Consider the following 26,251-nt stretch of genomic DNA (forward strand, 5'->3'; position numbering starts at 1 on the left):
TACACCTATTTAAACTGTATAAACATACATAGTTTGGTAATAGGTAGAATTGTTAAAAGTTTTATTAAAAACAAAATGTATTTAAAAAAATAATTCTACATTTATTAATTTAAGTTATACATTAATACTCTTAACTTTGTAAGTTAAAATCGTCAGAAGAACTTTTATAATTGACAACAACAAAAAGGGTACTCGTCATAATTATTATAAGAGAAGAACCAATTTTAAAAAACTATTTGTGTACTTTGGATAGGTACCATACATCTGTACAAATAACTAAAAATTGGAAGACTACATAAATAAGGCAAGTACGGAAAACTACAACAAAAATTAAGATTTTGAACCGATATGAATTAGTTATTTTGAATAGAAAAAACTTGAAAATAAATTGGAAGAATTGCTGAAGTAAAAATAAAAATGCATAGAAGTCGGAATAAAAGTCAGGTTGAATAAAAAATTGATTCATGTCTTCGAGTGGTCGCCGAAATCAGAAATTTCAGGAGAAATTTTGTTTGATCTCGGAGCGAATGAGTTCTGTTTTATTGAAAAATAATTTGTAGAAAAGTAAACTAAATATGAATACCTGCTTTCAAATGTAAAAATATCAAAGTATTAATATTTTTGCTCGTTAAAAAGCTTTTTTTTAATTTAATTTTTATAACATTAAGAAATAGGAATTTAAATAAGTTTATGTAAAACAATTTAACAAAAGTTATTAATGATTATTACTTACTTTTTACAACATTAGAACAATAATTGTTCAGATGTGTTTACTATCAACCTACAAAACTCAAATAACTTTATTTTTTTACATTGCAACTGTAACATGACATCCAATAAAAATAATACTTTTTTTCAACAAAAGTCATACATAACAATATTTTAAAATACTAATTATCCCCACCGTTGACTTTATGGCAACTTTAGTGATCTTTCGTAATTTTAAATACACTTTTTTTGAAAGCTTACAAACATCAAACAAAACTCACAGATTTTTTAAGTAGAATTCTAGTTTGGTATCGGTACTTGTTCATTTCCAACTTTATATTACTAGGCACTGACGAAATAAAATAGGAAATGAGAAACCTCCCCAATAAAAATGTATGCTGTATGAAAAAAAAGTTTTAGCATTTAGAAAAGTTATTTTTTGAATGCATAAACACTGTGTTGTCAAAAGCACTTCACTTTTAAATAGTTTTATTTACATTAAAAACTAACATAAAATATATTTATTATTATTATTAACAATATTTTCCACAAATTTTAGTAAAAATCAAGACATGGTTATAAATGTTTCATTTAGTCAAAAATGAAATATAGTTTCCCGACTTTAACACAAAAAGTTAATCTTTAAAAAACAATTTTTGAATTTTATGGTTCATTTATTAATAAATACTTATAAATAATAATTACCACAATAAATATTTTTTTGTTTTTTGTTTTTGTTCCAGTTAATATTTCTCAATTCTAGCTATTTAACTCTTTAATCTTTTTTAATCAACAGTAGAAACAATAATTTTATTTTTAATAGGCAGTTTGTTAAACTATCTATAACTATTTTAACAAGTTAAGCTTTTAGCAATGTTGGTATGCATTTATTTAACTTGGAATTGCATAGTTATAACAATTAGCCAATTTTTACAAATATTAAGACCCTGACCTGATATGATATATTATAACAAAACTATAACATCTTGTATCTTGTCTTAAAATTTTTACTTTAATACCTAAAGTTAAATTATTTTCCAATAGGGTACCTTTAATAAACGTCTATGTCTAAAACATAGCAGTTTCAAGAAAGTACAAAAAGTCATTTTTAAGTTTTTTCTGAAGAATTTAAACAAGAAACATGAATTTAATAAATCATTTTTATAAGCAAACATTATCATGGTAATTTAAAAGCGATAATTACTTACTTTTTATCAAAACATCAAAAGTTTTTGTAAACTTTTTGTTAAGAGATATATAATAAAAGCTATCTTTAACTAGAAACAGTTAACAAATAAAATAATGACATAATTTCTACAATAATGAAAACATTGTTAAATGCAAGCATATCTTATACTGGCAAAATCAAAACTCGTAAATGAAAAATTTTAAAGGAGTGTTTTTAAATTTTTAAGTAATAAAAACAGCTGAAATACAACAAATAGCTCAATTAATATAAAATGTTTTCAAACAAAAATTTTATTTTTAGAGGTAATTTATGAAAAAGTGCTTCAATAAGTAATGCATCATCTTTGCATGTTTTTTATTCTAAATAATTAGTTAGACTAAATATAACTTTATTGCTACTAAACGTTTAAATTAACTCTAAAATCAACAAAACCTTCATAAAATGTTATATATGTTTTGTCTCAGCTAACTTTGAAAGTATTTTTTAATGAACTTTAGTTACACATATAATCTAGCAAAATAATATTATAATAAAATAGCTCTTAGGTTTACAATACTTTATCAAGTGCACAAAATTAACGAACCTCTAACAAAATGAACAGAATGACAACGTGAACTGTGGTTCCTTCTGGGAAAAATTCGTAAAATTGAATGAAGAATCTCGGGGAAAAAACAATAAGCGCCAAGTTGGTTATTATTGAAAGATACACCAGTATGTTGAATGCGTTCTGAATAGAAAATTTATTTGATAAATTAAATTATAATACACCATGGTGGTTGTTATTCTAATGGAGTTTTTTAACTTTTTCAATAAAAGCATTTAAAAATTTTGTTAGTCAAACTAAAAATAACTTAAATACATTGAAATACAATAAGCACAATATCTGGAAAGTGCAAAAACTTAAAATAGTTAAAGTAGTAAAATAAAGATTCATTTTGAAAAAATAGCTCAATTAAAATTTTTATATTTTTAGGATAAAAAAAAGAAAATAATAATCTCAGTTTAACATTTTTAATCAAATATGAGAAAAACCATTAGAAAAATTAACTAAAATGGATTATGTACCTACCTTAATTATGTGCATCATATATACTCACATTGTTAATCACCACCTCATAAGAAAGAACTTTAACTACTACTTTTACAAAGTTATAACGTTTTCATGATCATAGGTTATGAACTTACTTTTTTACTAAACTAAACGATAACTAATTGTAAATCAAAACTTTATTTATCTTTTACTGTAGTTATTAGAGTTACAAACCTGTGTTTTCATTTCTATATACTTCACTAACAATATTTTCAAACATATTTTATTTTAATTACTCACTCAAAATTCACATATCAAACATAACAAATATTCAACAACTTTGCTAACAAATTCATTTTTTATATAAACTTTACAACCTCCCACGCGTTAATGCCGTCGGTCTGCCTGGCGAAGGGCCTCCTGTACAAGTTGTTCAGCTTGTACGCGTCCGTCCGCTGCTCGGTCAAGTTGTTGATTATGGTCAGGTAGGCGGCCGACGGGTAGGCGCACGAGAAGAGCATGACGTAGCCGAACTGCAGCCACAACTCCAAGTAGTCCTCGAACGTTGACTGTTGGTGGGAATATTTGTAATTGGGGGTTTTATTCATGTTAAAAAAAATTCTAGAAGGAACAAGTGTATTTAATGGATTATATTTTTTCACATCTCCAAATAGTCCTCTGTGTCAAAAAATATCCAAATAAAAAGAAATACTGACTGTTTGTTGAAAATCGAGAATTTTTATATAATTTTAGCATGAACATGTGGTTAGGAACGCATTAGTATACCATAACTTAAACTTTTAACAATAAAAAAATTAATGACAAGTCTTTAAAACTAATTAATTATACCAATGTTGCAAATATTTTATCATTTTTAAGGAATATATTGTATTTACAAACAAAATTATTTAATTAAATTTTATTTGTCACAACTACAAGTGGTCTTTAGATGTTGACAATCAGGAGAATATTAAGATTTTCAATCAATTTTTATCTAAAACTATTTTGTTAAAATCATAAAAAAAATGGGATAAATCATAACTTTGTAAAGTTGATTTATTCGGTACAGGTAGTCTGAACATTTTATGAGAAAAACTTTAGGATCATGCATACTAAACTAATTGATCAAGGATTAGGGTGTATATGTTAAGGTAGTAAAAAAGAACTTGTGAATATAAAGTTGAACTTAGTTTTTATAAAATTAATGTACATATATAGATTTTCAAAGCAAAAAAAAACCTGAGCAATAAAAAAATGAGTTACAAACTTTCACAGCATAATTTTCCATATTAAAACCAGTCCCTTCAAAACAAACGATATTTGAACATCAAAAAGATCTTTAAACTAAATATTAGCTTTAAAATCACAAATTTAGTACGTTTGCTAGATCCTCATTTTTAAAATAAACGTTTTAAAACAATGTGCATTAATTACTAAACTAGAGTAGACTTTGTTAAATTACAACATTTCTTTTAGCTCAAATACGTCTTATAATAATTAAATAACTACCGTGTATGTATCTTTTTTAAGCTCGATGCGGGCTTGCTCCAGCAACGACATTTTCTCGTCGGTCTTTTTGTAATCTTCATTCTTTCTGTTCTTGTTTGAAAACGATCTCAGTTTGAAGTTTACAAAAGGAAGGATGCATTCGACCAACTGGTTTATCGCGATGTCCATCAGAAACAGGTTTCGAAGTGTCTTGAAAATTTTATTTAATGTTAAAGAAAACAACTCTAATAAAAATATAATTTTTTAATTAGAGAAAACTTTGTTAAACTATAAATAAAAAATATTTTTTGAAGAGCGTTATTTATAAAACACTTTAAAAGCATTTACCTTTTTACCTGATATTAAGATTTAAAACACTGAATAAATTTAAAAAAAACTCACAACACTGAGCATAACCATGTCTCTGTATACAAACGCAATGTAGAACAGCACCAAAAAATTGTTGACGAAATTAAACTGTGAAAATAATAAAAAGTTTATGTGAAACATATATTTCAGTCATATTTTAAAACTTATGCAACGAGGTTTACATAACTTTTTTTTAGTTGTAAAAGGTTATTTTAAGAAAAAACTTTTATCACTTATTAAAGTTATTAATACTTTTGAAACATAATGTTACTTTTTTTTTTAGTATGCAAGTAAATAAAAAAAGTAAAGTAACTGAAAAATTTCTTCAAAAAACATACTATGCAAGTTTGAAACACTGTTAGATTTATATTTACGAGATAAGAGTTTATTTTTAAATAAAAAAATTCAAAATAAAAATGTAATACTTATTTTTTACTGTCTGTTCTTGAACAGCTTTTATTATTAGTTAAAAAAAACACAACTTACCAAAAGAGTTTTGAAAATCAGTGCATTCTGATAATTCTTCTCGTACTTATGATTTTCTGATAAAAACATTTTCAAACGTAACAAAATATATCTCGAAATTACATTTAACACAAAAACTAATGATTAACAGAAAAAATCAAAGTTACTAGTTGGTACTTTTTTATTGTTTAACAAAACTACTCATTTCCATCTAAAAACCTCTAATTTTACAATACAATTCACAAACCGGCATGAGTGAGGTTTTCGGCGAGTTGCTGGTACATGGCGTTGGCGATCTGTATGAGAATGGAGTACAATATGGAGGGAAGGTTCTGCATGAACAGGGAGTAGTACGAATCGTCAGTTTTGAACAACCCGATCATGTGCACTTCCCAACTGTAAAATTTAATTAGTTACGCTCGTCAAGGCTTCTTATTTGAACTTAAACAATTTATTTTTAGTATTCTTCGAATTGTAGCTGTTATGAATTAGAAAACAACAAGCTCAGTGGCTTTTCCGCTGGCTACTAAATTAGATTGCAGGAAATTTTTGATTTTTTTTTATAAATTAACGATGAACATTTTTATTAAAACAAATTCAACATTTTCACAAATAACAAATTTATTTCAGTTTTACACCAATCTCACTTAATCAACATACTTCTACTGTTCAAAGCTTAGATGAACTCCACTCATACTTTTTTATTCACAACAGTCAACTCATTCTATAACAACTACCACACTTGTAATTCTAATTCTACTAACAATCAACTTTTCTAATATCAGCAAAAAAATCACTTGAAATAGTAGAACATGGCGGCGACGGCCAACAGGTTGCACGCGAACACGATGGGAAGGGACACGAAGGCGATCCTGACGTTCCTCTTCCAACACTCGTACTGGGGTTCCAACTTGTTTGTGACCGGGTTCACCCCCAAGTCCCCTCTGAACGCCATCCTCGGCTTCTCAACCGTCTGTGGATCGTATTAGGTTTGTTTGAATTTCAACCTTATTATTTATTGCTGTTTGTTGTGTAAAATGAAGATAGTTAATATAACATTTCCTGAAGATTGCGTTTATGATCATTTGTAAGTTGCTTTAAATACTTTATCAATATTTTTTTGTTGTAAAAAACCAAGCAAAGTTTTAAATACTTGTACGTTTCAACACTCAGGTAAACATCAATTAACTTTTAAACGACAAAAAAATAATAATATAACTAATAACTGTGTTACAAAAAAAAACGATATTATTAAAATCAAAACAAAAACCTTCATTCCCAGACTGCCCCAGTCGAAGGCGTACTGGACCGACCTTCTGGTCCACAGCACCAGGAAGGTGACCGCCCAGCCCAGGTGCATCAGCGACACTATCCAGTTGTCGTCAACACTATTGACGAAATTGTCTTCCTGCTCCCAAGCGCCCACTAGCGCCCAGTACAACAGCGACATGAACGCCAACACCAGCAGCGATTTGAGGTAGAAGTTGAGGAATGAGAAGTAGACTGCCACCGAACACCCGTAGTAGGCCTGGATTTCCTCTGTTTAGGGGATTTTTTAAGTTATACTAATTTAGGTATGATGGTTTGGCTTAATAGACCCTGAAAGCCAAAAAGAAGCCTGGCACAAAACATCGTTAAAATACGATTTTTTCAATTTTAATAAACATAATCATATGTCATCTGCACTTTGGAAAAAAAAAGTTGATAATAACAACATGATGAACTTTATAAAAACTAGTTTTTTTATATCAAACTATACTTAATTCAGCTTAGAATATTTATTTTACACATTTAACAACATTTTTCTCAAACACTAAGAAATTTGTTGAAAATAGTTTATTTAAAAATGGAATAAAAAAAACAATTTTAAAATGTTTCTCACTTAATGGGGCTTTGAAGTTTTTGATGTTCCCATACATTTTGGAGTTTAATTTTTGGAGGGATTCCAAGTTGTGAAGAGGAAAGAAATCAGTGACAAGGTTTTTCGAGATCATCCGCTGCACTGTATACAAATGGTGACGTCATAATATGCAAAGTGAGTATATAAAACTTAAAATTAAAGTGTTGTTATTTTAAAAATAAATACTTTTTTGTAACAACATTAACCAATATGTTGGTAAAGTTTAAAACATTTTTAAAATTTCATACAACTATAAAAACGTTTATAAATATTGTTTTTTTTTATAAATATCACACTTTTTTAAAACAAAATTATTCAAAATAATTATCAACATGTTATATAAAATTGTTATAAAACATTTATTTTTGAATCTTAATTAAATTATAAATTAAGTATTCATAGTAGAGTATCAAATATCAAATTATACACAGAAAAAATAAGTATGTATTTATAACTGGTTATCAAACATCAAATAATACTGTAAAACATTTTTTTACACATACTTTTCTTTTTATAAAACGACCTGGTATACTAAATTTTCCAAAGCAATATTTATTGTGCTTAAAATAAGCTTCTTTATTTTTTAATTCACTAGAGTCTATATATAAAATATACTGATTTATAATAAAAATTCTGCTGAGCAATAAAAAATCACAAATTTATTAAATGATAGCCTGTTAAAACGATTTGAAACGTATGTTTTTTTTTTGCAGTAAGTAAGTTAAACCAACATATTGATTTTCCTTTGTAAAGATGAACGTTTTCATGACCTGGAACGTGTGATTCGTCGTTGGACCTTATTCCTTTCAGAGACTGAGTTATTATCCTCTGCTGCTCACATTCGGAGAAGAAATCTTCATCTGTGTTTGAATTGATTGTTTTCAACAAAAATATGTTACAGTTGAGACTGTGTAAACACAAATTAGTCATTTATTTTTTCATTTATGTTAGTCCCTTCATAAGATAAAATACATTCCACACAGCTTAGTTTTTAGCTGATGGAGGGTAAATCGAATATGTTTTTTATAATTTATACAAATTCTAAAAACTAGTATTTTTTTTTAATTTCTTAAAAGAAACTAATACCAAAATTAAGTTAATTGAGAACAGTTAATAAAAACCTTGGAAGTTTCTGAAGTTGTTTTGATCTTGCACTGAAAAATCACGAAGACTTCCGTCGTTGTAAAACTTCCTGATGTTTATTTCATCTGCTCCTCTCAATATTCTCTCTTTGCTCGCTCTGTTGTAAATCAATGTTTTACTTTAAACTTATACAAAAAGTGTTTATTAACAATAAGTGTGATTATACTTAAAACCCGTGAACTTTTATAATAAAATTAGAATTAAGCTTTTTCCTAATTTAGAATTTTTTATGAAATATTAAAGTTTAAATTTTTTTATAACATCCTTTAATTTCTAGTATGAGTCATTATCTTTGTAGAGCTGCCTTTGTATAAATAGCAAAAAAAAAGAACAATAATAAATTAAATAATGAGACAAACTATGTTATGAATCTGCTATAACTTCAAGCAATTAATTTATCAAGATCACTTGCTTTGTAAAAAAAAATTGTTGTTAGACAGTATACAAGCTTTCACTAAAGGTTAGCAAAAAAACAAATAGAACTTTTATGAAAATTTTGAAAATGAAATTATTTTACTATTTCAAAATCATAAACATCTGCAATTAAAAAATGTGTGAACTAGCAAATTTATCTATTTATATTGTTTTTACATAACAGCACTAATATTTTACCACATGATCTTACATCATCACTAATAAAGTATAAAATAAATACTGACTGTAAATAACAAGAAATTTAATCATTTTCACTTATTATTTATTGAAATTCAATTTTTATTCTGTTTTTAGATTATAAGATAAGTGATGATGATGATAAATAAAATATTTAGCCTACTAATTTAAATGCTTAATCACATTATCAGCAAAATTAGAAAATAAATAGTTAATTTGTATAAAAAAGCATAATATTGACTTAATATAATTTTAATTAAGTTTACATACTATTTTTGTTTCAAAATATTATTATTTACCTTTATACAACTTTCAAAAACCTACTGAAATATATTGTTTTTTTAATCAACAGATTTCTACTTTAAATGTAACACTTTTTTTTAATTTTTAAAGAAATTTTGAAGAAAAAGTCTAATAAAGTTTGTTAATAACTACAAAAACTTTTACAATGCATGTGTATTTATAAACGCAAAACATATTTGACATCTAAATTATACTATGCCCTTTACTAAACTAAATTCGTTATAAACTTAAATAAGCTAATGCTAAGTTTAACTTCATAGAAAACAATTTTTATATTTTTGGTTTCTTTTTTGTATAATCAAAAATATAATCAATCATATTGTTACAAAAACTAAATGTATAAGCAATACTTAGTTATATACTAAAAAATAATGATTTTGTTCAATCTAACTTATTATCTTACTTAATCAAAAGCTATACATATTTTTAAGAAGAAAACTATAATTATATAGAATAAAAGTTTTAGATAAACTTAAAATAGCTTTTTTAAATTTAACATTAGTTATACCAAAAATAATAATAGTACTAATTATACTCCTTAACATCAAAGAAGTTTAAACAACTTTATAAAACTGGTCAATACTGATACTTCACAGAATCAGTCTAATTCTAATAAAAAAGTTAAAAAATAAACAAACTGGTCAACGTTTTATTTAAAATATCCCAAGAGTTCCAAGTGAAAAACCAAAACAAACTGTGAAACATGCATCCTACTTACGAGATGAATAAAAGCACTTTGTTATCATCAACGTTTTTCACAACGTTCAGATCGCAGCCACCCACGTCATGGGACGCGGTTATCCGTTTGTGAAGCCAGTCGACTGCCTGCTGCGAAGTTTGTTCGGAAAATCGAATAAGTATGATGGGGAACTTTGGTGGGTTGGTGCTTTCTACTTCACTCTCCTGCGAACAATAACAAGTAACAATACTGCAATGAACATTTAAATCAAAATGTTATGTTTTATTTTCATAAAATAGTAATTAACAAAAAACATAAATTATTTTTAATTAGTTTTAATCTAAACTTACTTCAAAAAAAAAATAGTATTGCTTTGATACCTTATAAAAACATTTTTCTTACAAATAGTTGTTATTATAACTGAAGAAAAGAACTGAGTAAAATTAAACCTACAATTTTTTATGATTCACAAAACTTACATAGCTTGCCTTTTATATATTAATGCAAAAAATAGTCTACAAAAATAGTATACAAAACTTTTAAATTTTTATACAGTTATGAAACATTGAAAGTTAAACTTATTGGAAGCAATTTAACATTTGGTTGGAAATTTAAAAGTAGTGAACTAATAACATATATTTTTATGGAGAAATATACCTTATCTTTTAAAGAAAACTGAGTATAAACTATAAATTCTTCCTTTTTTTAAAGTAATTATATTTCAGTATTTTAATTTAAAATAATAAATTAAAGAATAATTTTCAAGTGTGTGTATGCACAGTTTTGTCTAAACTTTTAATGAGTTTTTAAGTACAATCAATTTTCAAATATATCTAATCTTACTTTTAAGAGCTAGTTTTAAAATATTTAATACCAATAAACATTATTTAACCATAATGTGAGTAACAATTTTAATGAAATTCCATTTCAAAAACAAACTAGTAGGCTTTTTTTTCTTCAGTGATCTTATGCGATTAGCTTTTGAAAGTTATGTGAGTTGCTAACTTAAAAATATAAAAATATTTACATATTCTTAAAAAACAACTTAAATTTTGTACATAAAAAAATATTTTGTGATATTTCATTAAAAAATACAATGTCCAACAGTAAGAAGTATGAGTAAATCGTAATAACAGTAAATTTCGTTCAAAAAATTTTGGATAATGTTGCCTTCATAATGTGTACAGATTTTTATTTAGTGCTATATTTTTCAAAAGACCGGCAGCAATTAGTTTAGAAGCATAGTTGATTAGGAAACTTTTCTATTTACTATGATACTAAATTTTTAATGCCTTTTTTTTACAACCTATTTCTACATATCAACTGTTACAAAAGTTTATTTTAACCTTCTTTAACTTTGTAAGATACCTGCTTTTTTAGAAGATCTGTTATATTTTCTGATAATTCTAATTTTAATTTCTAATTGAAGTACTCAAATTATCTAGTAATGTTATATTTTGTAGAGTTCTATTTGTTATAATAACATCTTTAAAAAATGATTGCAATACTAATAGAATTTGGTTACTTTTTTAATTACCTTTTAAACAGGCCACAAGTGTATTATTTTTACAAATAATAGGATTGTTTCGTATATAAAAAACTTAAACTAAATTAGTAGAATTTAAAGATGATTAAAAGCTTCATTTAGTTATTTAAACAAAATTAATAATTTGTGAAGTTTCCTTTACAAACATGTATATAACAACTTTTATTTCAAATGTTATTTAAACTAAAATTAATCTATAAGTTTGTTTTTGCTAAAAGCAACTTTTTTAATATTTCTTTTGAAAACTTTTGTCATAAAATTACTAAAAACTCTTCTTAAATACGGACTTTTTTTGGTTTAGTGATTCAATTACTTAATAATAACCTCAAAAATTTTATTACAACTGTTCAAGTTTTAAAAACTTTATCTAGATAGAAAATTACACCATTTTGATATTCACGTTCAAAAAGATACCCAAGAAAAAAATACAAATTTTACATACTATGATTTATGAATTTTTTTATATTATTTTTAAGCTTTAAAAAATATTTGGGACTATTAGATTTAAAAAAGAAAGGCTGACATTAAGTATAGTTTAAGTTTAAGAACACTTTTGCAGTTTTAAATGGTTGCTTGGTAAATTCTTAAATACTTATATATATTATGTCAGTGCCACCAAAACTGCTATAGACCTATGCTTATCATTGTTAAAAATTTCTGTGCACTCTAGACTAGTTACGTCACTCTTTAAGTAAAAAAACTGTCCTGAGTGACCTTAATCTCAACTCATTATTTTTTTTTTACTTAAAAAAAATCAAGTTCTTTAACAATATAAATTATAACAGAAGTAAACATTGAAACTAAATCAAGTAATATATATTTTTTTTGTTGGTCTTGAGATTTTTTAATCTTAAAACTATCTGAAGTTTTTTAAAAAACAACAAATTTATCCTGAGTCAGCCTAAGTTTTTAAAAAATCCAACTATCCTGAGATTTTAAAAACTTGAGTCATCCTGAGTGTGTGGCAACCCTGTTTCTGCTTTTTAACTTGTGCAATCATTCAAATATAGGACAAAAAAACTTTTTGTACATTTTGTTAAAAATGCATTATAAATATAGTTTAGAAAAATAACTAAATATTTAAGATATCATGATCCTTATAAAGCTTATTAAATTCAGCTATTTTATTTACAGTTTGAAAATTTAAATTTTTGTTTTTAATCATACTTTTATTTTTGTTACAACTAACACAGTTAAAGTTTTTAAAAGTAGATGAAACTAAAGAAGAATGTTGTTAGCTTTTAATAAACTCAGTAATGTTCAAACTGTTGTAGATATTTTTCAAGAAATAGTTTTAGTTTTTATTTGGACCTTCAACTAGAAAAGATTATTAACAAAAAATAATATTTTATTTATAACTTATTTAAAGTTTTCTTTGGTAGTAATAAAGTTCAGCAATTTAATCTATTATTGAAATTATGAATTATTACTTATAAAAACTTTAATGAATATGCTTAAAACTTCTTAGTAACTTGTAAACTAAAATAGTAAGTACATAATTTTACTTTTTTTAGACTTTAATTGTCTAATCTATTAATTTTAGAAAATATAGTGTACTTTCTAATTTAATTTACTTTCTTAACACTACTAAAGGGTTGCCAACAGTTTTTGAGAAATTTCTTCCAACTTTTCAAAAATACAAGCTTTTTAGTCTATTTTTAGTTTAAAGTTAAAAAAAACTTTCTTAAATGGTAGAACAACATTAAAAGGGTACTGCAAAGCTACTTTTAAATTTGTTTTTAAATGAATAGAAATCTAATGATAACAAACAATAATTATCTATATGATAGATTTTTTGTGTCAAATCGAAATTGCCTTAATTTATATAAGAAAATTGTTTAAAATTCCAGGTTTTTCATGTTTTTAGAGATTTTTGTTCAAAATTCAAGGTTTTTTTAATCTAGAATTCCAGGTTTTTTGACAACTTTGCTTTTAGTTTTTCAGTATGAGTAAAACTTTTATAAACTTAGTTTATCAAGTTAAATAATTAACTCTTGGAATTTTTTTGGTTTATTGACAAAAATGATTTTTAGTTTACATTGATAATTTTTAATAAAAAATAAATCAATAGAACTTTTTTTTAATTAATTACAAATTATATTTATCTTTTCCAAACTAGCCTTTTGAATTCAAAGTGTCCATAAAATTATTTTAGTGTGAACAGATACCAAAACACTGTATTTGTACTTTACTTTTATCAAAGTTTTCAAAAGAGTTTTACAATGTTTTAAATTAATAAAGATAGGATACTGTTACAAAAAAGAAGTTTGTATTAATAAAATAAAAACTGAAGAGTTCATTATACACTAAATTTTAGTAAAATGCTGAGCACTAATCTAATGGAAGCGTTAATCTAAATTTTTAAAAGCAAATTTTAGAAATTAATTCCAAGCAGAAAACTATAAATTTGAGAATTATTGAGTTATTATAATTATTGTGAATGTAAGAAATTCAAAGTCTGAATTATTGAAGTATGCGATTCTTTGGAAATTTGTTCGAAGTCTATTCCTCTTCTTAATATAGCAACTTTATGTCTGAAGAATACACCCATTACATTGATTAAGTAGTAACTAACCAGAAAGATTAGTTAGAAAATAATTTTTATTTAAAAAAGAAGTAAGCTAGGAACGCCAAGGTTTTGTAAATATTTCAGTTTTTGTTTAAAATTACTGTTTAATTAAACTTATGAAATTTAATGGTTAAAAAACATTTCAAAAACTACTTCGTCTAATGTAGGGTTTCCCTAACTCATTTTCATGATTGCCTACTTGTCTTGGTAAAAATTAATAAAATAGTTGAGCCCCTTTACAAGATAATGCCTTTTTCCTAGTTAATTACCTAATTAATTAACGTTCCCTTACTAGTTAATGCCTGTTGATAGCTAATCATCCACTTTAAGAAATTCTGACCTTATGTAATTTTTTATTTTCGATTATCCATATGGAAACTACTACGCCACTAATCTATAAACCTTAAACTATAGTTTCAATATTTCATACAGGTTAAGCAACTGACAGTACCGGTAAAAGCTTTCAAAACGGGATTAAAATGTTCAAACGAGACGTTTACAATACCTACTAGACTTCTTAAACCTATCAAAAATCATTTTTAATAATGCTTTCTGAAATATTAGTACTATTGTATATTAAAAGTGCTCATTAAAATTTCTACACAAAAATTTGGAAAAAAATGCACAAAATTCGGAAAAAAAAACTTCTGCAGTTTGTAGAAAAAAGAAGATTAAACAGTAAATATTTATTAAGTTTTCTTCTTTAGATGACTATAAGCTTCAAAAATTGTTTTGAAACTAACTCAAACGCAAAATAAAAAACAATATAAGTTTTAATTTTTTTAAACGAGTCTTGGTACTGAAAGAAGGCTCTAACTAGTTAAAAGTTTTTGCTTTTACTGTTTACTGTTTGCAATTACTGTTTTGAAAGCAGCAACAAAGGGTATGTGATGAGTAAGTATTAGTTTATTTAATTTAATGCATCAACAGAGTTATGTTTTACATAATTTTTAACTTCGTTATTAACTTGTAATTATCATTTAACTTTTTTATTAAAAGCAAAAAAAAGTGTTTGAACATCATTTAAAAAATGTGTTTGTTAAGAGACATTTTAAACGAGTGTTGTATTAAGTCAGAAAGTTGTAATAATAGCTGTTAGTATTCATAAACTAAGTAGCATGATCCTTAAGTGTTATCAAGCAGTACTAGTCAGCATAAAAACAACTTAGTTGAAATAGAATTATTCACTTTTCAATTACTGCATTTATAGTGAGCATCCCATGAGCTCGACAAAAATCTTGGTGGTTGTATTAAAAATTAAAAAAATTATAACATGAAAATTATTTATATTGGTTAACAACTTTAAAAGATCTAACCTCTGAAACTATATGCTTACGTTGACGAATATCCATTTTAGTTCACTATATTTTCATTTCACAAAAAACTACTTGTCAGTTTGGTTTTAATGCTTTTATTTTTATATCTATACGATAAAAAGTAAGTTAGCACCAGACTAAATTTAAACTGATAAACATTTTTGTTGTTAGATTATATACTTAAAAGATTAAAATAAATAAAATTAACTAATAAATAATTGAACATAAAATTGTGAATTAAAACTTTTAGTGTTAGTTGAAAAAAAATAAAACATCTAATTAAAAATACACACAAATGAAACATAGAAGTGTGACAGTTTAATTATCGAAATAAAAAATAGTGTTTGGTCTAACTTGTCTGGTCTTCTAACTTACAAATTGAACGGTTACGAAAAGAAATCAGAGCAGAGTCACAACTACACAATTAATCAAAATTTGCAGCAAACTTTTCTCCCTTCTTGATGGAGTTGTCGAGCTCTGGCACGCACGCCTTGACCAAGCCCTGCTCGTATGGGGTGATTTCTCCCATGCCTAAGTTGGACCTCACGCCTTCTGGTCCGAGAACAAGTGGAGTAGAGAAGTACTCCAAACCTTCACAGACAGATGATGGGATGTAAGCGCACTCAACAATGTTGTCCTTTCCGTTCAAAGCATCCAAGCAAGAGTTGGCAAAACGGACTCCGGCGTAAGCCATGGACAGAGTGGCGCTTCCTGCTCCGGCCTTGGCGTTGACCACCTCGGTTCCAGCGTCCTGGATCCTCTTGGTCATGGCATCAATTGTGGCGTCGTCAAGAGTTACTGGCGGCTGGACTTGGGACAGCAACGGGATGATGGTGATACCGGCGTGGCCTCCAATGACAGGGACATCAACGGTGGAAACATCAAGGCCCTTGTTCTCGGCAACAAAAGTGTTTGAGCGCACGACGTCCAGAGTGGTCACTCCAAAGATCTTGCTGGTTGGCTTGCCTGCCTTCTTGTACATCTCGCAGGCAATGGGCACAGTGGAGTTGACCGGGTTGGAGATGATGCAGATGAAAGCGTCGGGGCAAACTTTGGCGCAGGCTTTAGTCAGCTGGGCTACAATGCTAGCGTTGGTGTTGAACAAGTCATCACGGGTCATGCCTGGCTTCCTCGGCACTCCGGCAGGGATGACCACAACCTTGCAGTCCTTCAAGCACTCTTCCAGCTCATCCATGCCAGTGTGACCAGTGACGTGGGCGCTGGAGTCAATGTGGCTGAGATCGCAGGCCACTCCTGGGGTGTGGGCAACATCGTACAGGGCCAGCTTGTTGACGCTGGGATTCTGTTTGAGAAGGAGGGATGTTGGCTGGCCGATTCCTCCCGAGGCGCCAAGGACAGCAACCTTGTGGTTGTTGACGGTGGAAGTTGACAAGGTCCTGGCTCCAATGGTGGGAAGGACGTTGTTGACTTTAGTGAGCAAGTTTCTGACGGCTGCCATGATTCTTTTTTTGAGTTTGTTACAACAAAAGCTGCAAAAATATACTTGTTGATACAATCTAATAAACAATATTAAGTTCTGTTATCTCTAAATAAATTATTTTATTACCAATTAATTCACTATAATGTTAAGAAATTTAAGTTTAAAAGATGGAAAGTGAACATTCTTTATAAATTCTTATATTGTTTCTTTGTAAAATCTTTCTTATTTTTAAAATTGACAGTCCTTAGTACCTTGTATAAAAAGTAAAAACTTACATTTTGGGTTTGATTTTAATAAAAAAACTTGTATAACTTTAATAATAAAAAAGTTTAAGTTTCAAATAATACTTGAAAAAATAAATAAATAAATAATGTACTTTTTTTTAATGTAAACATTCTACTTGTATTAATTACAAACTATTACTAAAAATTTATGGTAAAACTTAAACACAAAGTTATATTGAGCTTTGTTGCTAATTAACAGATAGTTAAAATATTAAGTTGTTTAACTATTATAGGTCAAATTACAGTACTGCTTTTATTTTATAAAGTTAAAAGCAATGAAACAAATTAAAAATATTGCCTCATAAACCTAAGTATAGATTTATTATGTTGTTAAAATATTAAACCAAATTTTTACTGATATTTATTAAATTCTAAAGTATTAAAGTATTTATTATAATTTTTTTTGAAAATACAACTTAACAATATATATTTTTGTCAAAACATCTGAATTAATATACATATATTGAACAGATATTTTTTAATTATTGCTAACATTAAACTACATCATAATAAGGTTTTGAAATATATATATAATTTTATTAGATGTAATAAATAATTTTTTAACCATAAAAAATGCTTATCCTTAGTGTAAATCATTGTTAAGCAGAAGTAAACTTAGAACATTACACATCAACAAAGTATTCAAAAAATGTTTTTAATTAATTGTTTTAGTAACAAAAATTTGGAAACTTGTAAAATTAATTAAAATACAAACTTTTATATCAAAAAGAAAACAACTTCAAATAAAAACTTGCAGCAGAAGTTTTGCTTAAACACTTAAAATATAATTATATACTAAAATTTGAAAATTTATAACAGCCCAAACTGTTCAGTATTTGCCTAAAATATAATAATTGTTTCATAAAAAAAAAAGTCTCTTAATTCAAGCTGAACTTGTGAAAATCCTCAGCCCATGCATTTTGGGCACTTCGTTTTTCAGCGCTTCAGTAACTTGCTTGTGCTGCTTCAATGTTCTTATTCCCTTAAACTCTGCGCTGGTCACATAAACCTCGTACATTTCCCCGCAACCCCCAGATATGTCATTGACTTTTATTTCAGTGGCTTTTGGAAATGTTTTCATCAGAATGGTGGTGAGCAGCGCTTCACCATCTGTTGGGTTTGGGCTGGACGAGAAAGCTCTGGAAGGCAAACTGCAAGACATAGAGGGCTTGATTACCATGTCAATGGGCTTTCTAGAAAAGTCAAACTGTTGTTTATGCATCAGCAAGGAGCTGTTCAGTAATTTTGATCTTGGACTGAGAAGTTTAAGTAGAACTCTAGACATTATAAGGTATGCTTTTTACTTTCTAAAGAGATATTAATTTTAATATATTAATTCAATTGAAACGGTCTTTAATAACTTTTAAACTTATTTTACTTTGACAACACAAATAAGAGAGTTGCAAACACATGTAGCTTGTCATGAACAAAACCCTACTTTAAAGTTATAAATCTATGATTTGATAAAACTATAAAAAATAAATAACAGCATGGTTTTAAATTTTTAAAGTTATCTTAAAAGTTTTTTTTTAATCAACCAAATAATTGTAATATAAAGTTGTCTACAAGATATACAAAAAACTATGAACTACAAATAAAAATACTTTTGTATATGCAAACAGCACAACAGCACTTTTGATTTTATAAAAAAGAAGTTTTAAAAAATATATTCTTAAAATCATTAAGAACAATTCTTACATCCTAAAAATTGCAATTTATGTTCAAGTTTTTAAATATTCAAAATGGTACAATAAACTATAAAAGATAACTTATCCAACATAGTTTATGTGGAGACAGGTCAAATATGCACAATCACACTTTTGCATATAAGGTAAACTTTGCAAGAGAGTAAAACATAAGGATTAAGGTTAGGGTAACAGTTGTAGTAATAAAGAATAAAAATAAACAAATCGAAAATAATAGAAAGAAAAAAAAGTTACCAAACAAGTACAATAGTGAGGGGTAACAGTGACGCTTGAAAAATAAAAAAGAGCAAAATATGTTATTAAAAAAAATTAAAAAAGTTACCAACTAAGGGTACGGATTAGGGGTAACAGTGATTATTAAAAAATAAGGAAATATAGTTTCAACCTGTGCAGAAATATCTTTGTGCTAATGTCTCTTAGTGGAAAAGTTTCCCTAGTGCATATTTTACACCTACCAAGTTTATGCTGCTTACACCCTAATGACATCCCTGCATTTATTTAAAATATGTAACTTTTATTGTAGTTTTAAAAGGTTTAGATCAGGGTTTCCCAAAGTGGGCGATATCGCCCCCCTGGGGGCGATTTTAGTAATTCGGGGGGCGATAATTTGTAAGGGGGCGAAAGGGTGGGCGATAAATAGTAAGGGGGCGAAAAGGGGGCGATTTTAAAATTTTGGGCTGTCATAAAATTTTTACTTTATATCTTGATATTTTACTAAGTTTAGCTTGCTATTTAAATATTTGACCCTGAGGTAAAACTTAAACAAAAAAGTTAATTTAGTTTATGTAAAATATAGAAAAAAAAATGAAGTGCTTATGACTCCTACTTTTAAGAAAATTTCATATTTTCATTCATATATTTTTTTATTTAACAATTACATAGATCATGACAATCGAAATCCCTCTCACCATTTTAAAACCTGACATATATGTTATTTGGGATCATAAATGGTTTGTAAAAATCTATGTTATCTTTTATTAACTATCACATCATGATATATTCAATTTGTTTTTGATAAGTCACTAAGTTAGACTAAGAAATAAAACTAAACAGGGTTGCCAATTTACCTAGAAACCTAAAAAAACCTGGAATTTGACAATTTAGGCAACAAAAAATCTGGAATTTTTAACAATTTTAACATATTTAGTAGTAAAATTTCGATTTGACACTAAAATACTATTATTTAGATAAAAACATAAATCCCTTCGAGGCAGATCTTTTTGAAGTAAACGTCTTACAGAAAACCTTCTTAGACTTATAAACAAACCTTGAACTTAAAGTAAGTTTTTCAAAAGAATGATATAAAAGCTTTTGGACTTCACAAAAACTAAGGCAAAAGTATCAAATTATTTGAGAGGAATTTAGATTATTGTTTATAGCTTTTCCGTCTAGCTATGTTGTTGAGAAAGCTTTCAGTTCAGTTATCAACATCTTGAGCAAAATATCTAATCTAGATATTTGTAAAGGAGGTGACTTGAGGCTTTATTTTAGTAATTGAGAGTTAGATTAGAAAAACATGCAAGCATTTGTGAACCTCATCCTTCACATTATATTAGACTTCAGTAGCAGACACTGTTTTATGAAAGTTTTTTTATTTTATCTTGTCTTTTAAAATATTTTCTACTTAACCTGGTTTTTATCGTATTTGAGTCATAATAACACTTATCAAGTTATTTATTCTACAACAAGTTTGCATAATGCCTAATAAACATTTACGGTAGACTCACTCTTGAGTTCGCACTTTTTACCCAAAAAAAAGTGCAAATTTATTTTTTTTTAATTTAACTTAAATAAAGTGTATTACTAAATAAGTATTAATAAAAAAAGTTAAATATAATTTAAGATAGCTTAAATAGATCTATTTTTTTAATGAATGTTTGTTTTATGTTTTAGTGGATTTCATGCTTATTCATAACATTATTGCATATAATATATTGAACTTTGTCATTTTGTAAAAAAAAAGGTATTAATTCTTAAGTTTGTACTTTTAAATTTTGTTCAAAGTGCGAAATCAAGCGGAAGTCTACTGTATTTATTAAATGGTTTATGTTTTAAAGTTCTTATTAGTTTTATTTTGACCTTGTTAATTTTGTAGTTTATACTTGTCGTTTTACATTACACTTAAAGTTTTTTAAAGCATAGTGATTAAAACATTTGTTTGAAAGAGATTTATTTGACAGATTTCTGTTATTACTTGTTTAATCTGTATAAATTAAAAAAAAAAACTTGATAACCATTTAAGTTTTTATTTCAAAAACGACTTTTTTGGTTTTAAAAGAGTATAGATTTGAGGTCTCTGTTTGAAATGACTTCAAGTTTTTCATGTAAAAGGTTCTTATCTCAATTTTATTTTCTAACTTGATTTATTATTGTTAAAAAAACTATATCTTAATGAATTATAAACCATTAATTCAACTGTTTTTTTTTTGTTTTATCTTAATTCAAAATATATTAGCAATTAGAATGTGTTTTTTATTTTAATAGTTCAACACTAGCTTATAATTTTCAACTATTTTCCTTTGTTAAATTATTATAGGCTAACAGCTAGACATTTTTTTTAAGTAGAATTAAATAAGCCATCAAAAAGACTGATACAGTTACAAAACAAAATTTTAACCTTATAATTTTTTTTTTTTTTGATTACTTTCTGTTCACAGAATTAATTTTAAAACATTTGATTTTTTTTGAATTTAAATTAAGAAAAAAAAATTGTTAGAATTAAGGTTTAGATTCCTAAACGTTATTCCAAGTCAAATACTATTTCATGGTGTTCTACTACGAAACGTGTAGTTTAAAAAGTAAAATTAAATTTTTAACTTTACAACTAACTTGCTTATAATATATCTTAGCATAAAAATTAATAATTTTACTGCATTAACTGAAGCTGTTGATGAAACCACTTTTCAAGTGAGAAAATCAACCAGTTGGTCAAACTTCCTTAAACTAGATTAGAAATTATGTTTTAATATTTATTATATTATGCCTAAAATTCACTGTTTATTCTTTTATAGTTTTTTAATCTCTGGGATAGTAATTTTAGAATATTCCTTTTTATCAAATAATTCAAGTATTTTTTGCGGCTTAAATAAGTTACATAGTATTTACTTCTAAATGTCCGAATTTCGTTATATGGGAATTTATTATAATGCCTGGTTTCTGTTAAGTTTTCAGATGGGTAACTTACGGTTCAGATCCAGTCAAATTTCGAACCGCTAAGTAACTTGAAAACTATTTGTGCAAAATAGTTAAATTTAATTTTTTTAATTAATATATTGAAATACGCTTTCAATTTGATTTTCAGTTTACAATAGTTTTTCCTAAATCACGATAATACTAAATCATTTTATAACAATTTTGTTCGAGTTTTTTAATTTTCTTATATGTTATTTTTTTAAATTAGGCAGCCCGCAATTACATTTTTTAACGAGTTGAAACTAAAAAAGATTTTTTAGTAAATATGAACTGCTGACTACAAAAGTTGTCCACCACTGACCTAAACGTTTCATTAGTTTCAAAACAATTCATATTTAAACAAGATTGATTACAGATTACACGAGGCTTTTTAATAATTAAGTATTATAATACACTTTTCTTGGCTTTAAAGAGAATAACTGTAAATTAATTTCTCAAGCCCTGTAAACTACTTTGAACACAGCCCAAAAGTGAATTCTTAGGAAGTACCACACAACCTTTTTGGCTAAAAAGTTTGTACTCAAGAGAAAAACTTCTTTGTAAATTTGTGGGGGGCGATTTATTTTTCACATTTCTGAAAAGGGGGCGATTAAGTAAATGAGTTTGGGAAACCCTGGTTTAGATACTCCATATGATTCGGATGTGTTTTTGCTTCATCAAGAAGAATCTAAAAAAAAACGTAAAAAAAAGTATTCCTCCCAAAAATCACATTTTTTTCAATTTTTTGGCTTAATCAGTAGTAAAATCACTTATACATGCCATAGACTTCTAATTTATATGTTAAATAAAAAATTTATACTTATTAAGGGCATAGGGGGGGGGGTAAACACCCTTTTTTGGTTTTTGGTCTTATCTTATATAGTTTTCACTAAGCTACAAGATGCTTTTTACAGATTTAAAAAATTCAAAATAATTTTTGAGATATAGCCGGTCAAAGTCGGAGCCAACAATAGGTTCCTTATGGGAGGCGCAAACTAAAACGGCAAAAATAGACTATTTTACTAAAAATCTATCTTCTCCTACGTTTTTTGAGATAACTACCTCAAATTTTCAGGAAATGTTCCTTAATATATTTAGAAAATTCTGTCGGAAGGAATTTTGAAAAAAATAAAAAATAAAAATTTTATATAGTTAAAACAGTTTTTTTTTTGTTTTTTTGTTATAAAAATTTTATTTTTTAATTTTTTAAAATTCTGTTCTGACAGAATTTTCTAAATACTGCAAAGAACATTTCCTGAAAATTTGAGGTAGTTATCTCAAAAAACGTTGGAGGAGATAGATTTTTAGTGACTTCTAGTTATTTTCCCTTTTAGTTTGCGCCTCCCATAAGGATCCTATTGTTGCCTCCGACTTTGACCGGCTATATCTCAAAAGTTATTTTGAATTTTTTAAATCTGTAAAAAGCATCTTGTAGCTTAGTAAAAACTATATAAAATAAGATCAAAAACTAAAAAAGGGTGTTTACCCCCCCCCCCCCCCCTATGCCCTTAACATAGATTTAAAGACATATTAACTGCTTTTGATGTATTATGACATCATTATCACCCTAAATATGCAAATTTTGTCTGTAAAATTGTGCTTTTTGGAAAATTTAAAAGCATAGCTTGTTAGTGATTATAATAAAAAAAATTATTGTTAAACAAAACTTTCAAGGTATACTAACTTACCTTAAAAATTTAGGTAACGTGGTGTGTATTCAATGTCATAGGATTGTTAAGGATATTCAATGTCATAGTTTATTTAGCTTTAAGTGTTTAAAATCCCTTAAATAACTACTAATTAGCATTACAAAAAACTAAGAAAATATTAAAAAGTTATGACTTATTATAGGCAAGATAATGTTGTTTAGCATTAAACATTAAGTTAATGATTGCAAAATAAAGACTTTTACAAAGAAATAAAGACCATTGCAAAATAAAACTAACATTGTACTAGTCTATATCATTTAGTATTAAACGCTAACATTATTGCAAAATGACAGATATTTTCAAAAATTTTAGTATAAAAAAAGTGTCACATGGTTGATAAAATCTAATGGACTATCTGTTTGAAAAAATTAGGTAAACATAAATACTCTTAAATATTTTAAAAATTATCATATAACTTTATGTAAAAGACATCTGTTCTAAAAAAAAACCTATTTGAATATGGTTTCTCAGTCAAAAAGATCTTTCATTAAGAACATTCCCCTTCAATTTAACAACTAAGAATAGAATCTATATGCAAGTTCAGCAAATCACGTTCAGGTGGGTGTTTCCACTTCAAATTATTTCCATCTCAAACTCAAATGAGGTGGTCCATCTTGTAAGTCCCATCACCATTTTTACCTTCACTAGTAGAAATATACCACATGTGTCTGATGATCTTTCATAAATTAATATGGCACAATAATGCCCTACCAAATGATCCTCATTTTTTTTCTTTCCGTACAGTAACCTCTCGCTTATTTACGCACATTGTATCCACAGAAAAAGTGCGTAAAGATACGAGAGATTGTAAAGATACAAGAGGTAGCAAGTATACTTACTATAAAGGCTGTTTTTTCATATTGCGTCTAGTTATAAGCAGACTAGGAACTTTTATACTTTTAACAACTTGTTTACTTTATTTATAAATATAAAAACATAAGATAAAACTATACATATATCAAAAAAAGGAGTAAAAATTATATAAAATAATAATACTAGTAGAAAAATATTACTAACTTTAGTGATAAGTAGATTTATTTTTATTCATATGAACTTATTTGATACTTAACATTTATATTCTCCTCTACTTAGCAAATACAATTTATAACTAGGCATTTGTTTAGAATTAAGAAATGGTGTTCATTTATATATAGGGCAATAGTGCTGTACTATTTATTTAAGTTTTAAACTTTCCTTATTTAACACAGTCATATATTTTTTAAATTTTAATTTATTCTCTTATTGTTAACAAAATTTCTGATATACTGAGGTATAACTAAATGTTTTTCACTTGGTCAAGGAACATAATTTAACAAAGTCTAAATACATAGAGAGGTTAGTTACCATTTAAAAACACATTTCAAATTAAAAATATACAATAAACGTAATTTGTGCAATAGTAAAAAATAGTTAAAATTTTTATTTTTTGAATTTTTTAGAATTCTAAAATGCGTAACTAAACGAGAGTGCGTAACGTCATGAGTGCGTTAAGATGCAAGAGGTTACTGTATATTGAGGGAAAAACCCCTCCAACTAATGCTCTATCAGTGTTGTGTAGTAAATTAACTCAGTACATACAATAACTTCATTTTGATCAAGATGGGTAATCCATAACTTTTGAAAGTAAATGGTAATAACCACGAGGAAAGACTCCTAAATTTATGTGCTCTTGTTGCAGAAGATGATGAGTGCTCCCAGTCTCTGTGTTCATTACCAACAAACGCTGATGCAGCTTTAATTGTAGGGGCTTCTTCCCCAAATATACAGAAAGAAAAAAAAGATATTTTGTTAGGGCCACATCAATTAGTGAAGGATCATCAGACACATTGTATATTGTTACTAGCGAAGGTAAAAATGGTGATGGGACTTACAAGATGGACCACCTCATTTGTGTTCAAGATGGAAATAATTTGAAGTGGAAACACCCACCTAAACGTGATTTGCTGAACTTGCATATAGATTCTATTCTTATTGTAAAATTGAAGGGGAATGTTCCTGATGAAAGGTCTTTTTCACTGAGAAACCATATCCAAAAGGATTTTTTTTTAGAACAGATGTCTTTTACATAAAGTTACATGATAATTTTTAAAATATTTATGTATTTATGTTTACCTAATTTTTTCAAACAGATAGTCCATTAGATTTTATCAACCATGTGACACTTTTTTTATACTAAAATTTTTGAAAATATCTGTCATTTTGCAATAATGTAAGCGTTTAATACAAAATAATAAAGTAAAATGTTCATTTTATTTTGCAATGGTCTTTATTTCTTTGTATCAGTATATAATGATATAGTTTAAGTATTTATTTTGCAATCACTAACTTAATGTTTAATGCCAAACAACATTATGGCCTTAGGGGGGGGGTAGGCCATGTTTTTTACAAGTTGATCTTATTTTATAGAATTTTTACTAAGCTTCAAGTTGCTTTTTACCGTTTTTAAAAATTCGAATTAGTTTTTGAGATATGACCGGCCAAAGTCGGGCCGCATAACAGGTTCCTTATGGGGAAGGAAAAACTAAAACGGCAAAAAAAGACTAATGCATTCAAAATCTATCTCCTCCTTCATTTTTTAAGCAATCTTCTTCAAACTTTTACAGTCTATTCTTTATACAATAAC

At 27.0% G+C, this 26,251-nt stretch overlaps 2 protein-coding genes and 1 pseudogene across 2 annotated transcripts; all 3 read right to left on the bottom strand.

Moving 5' to 3' along the window:
• Positions 1–158: 158 nt before the first annotated feature.
• On the bottom strand, positions 159–15,426 carry LOC145841725 (anoctamin-10-like). The gene is made up of 15 exons (XM_082949074.1): positions 15,318–15,426; positions 9,926–10,110; positions 8,271–8,389; positions 7,881–8,009; positions 7,132–7,251; positions 6,520–6,788; positions 6,047–6,222; positions 5,497–5,645; positions 5,271–5,326; positions 4,818–4,892; positions 4,437–4,625; positions 3,305–3,496; positions 2,481–2,624; positions 990–1,106; positions 159–534 (listed from the first exon to the last, which is right to left on the bottom strand). Exons 1-15 carry the CDS (start codon positions 15,351–15,353, stop codon positions 463–465), a joined length of 2,028 nt encoding a protein of 675 aa, XP_082805200.1. The 5' UTR covers positions 15,354–15,426; the 3' UTR covers positions 159–462.
• LOC145841726 (malate dehydrogenase, mitochondrial-like) lies at positions 15,397–16,803 on the bottom strand. Its single transcript, XM_082949076.1, has one exon. The coding sequence runs from the start codon at positions 16,774–16,776 to the stop codon at positions 15,742–15,744; it is 1,035 nt and encodes a 344-aa protein (XP_082805202.1). The 5' UTR covers positions 16,777–16,803; the 3' UTR covers positions 15,397–15,741.
• A 767-nt stretch (positions 16,804–17,570) lies between these two features.
• Positions 17,571–18,345, bottom strand: LOC145840609 (bolA-like protein 3 pseudogene; annotated as a pseudogene).
• Positions 18,346–26,251: the final 7,906 nt, after the last annotated feature.

This window comes from Thalia democratica, chromosome 7, assembly GCF_965202585.1.
Source record: "Thalia democratica chromosome 7, ktThaDemo2.hap1.1, whole genome shotgun sequence".
NCBI lineage: Eukaryota > Metazoa > Chordata > Thaliacea > Salpida > Salpidae > Thalia > Thalia democratica.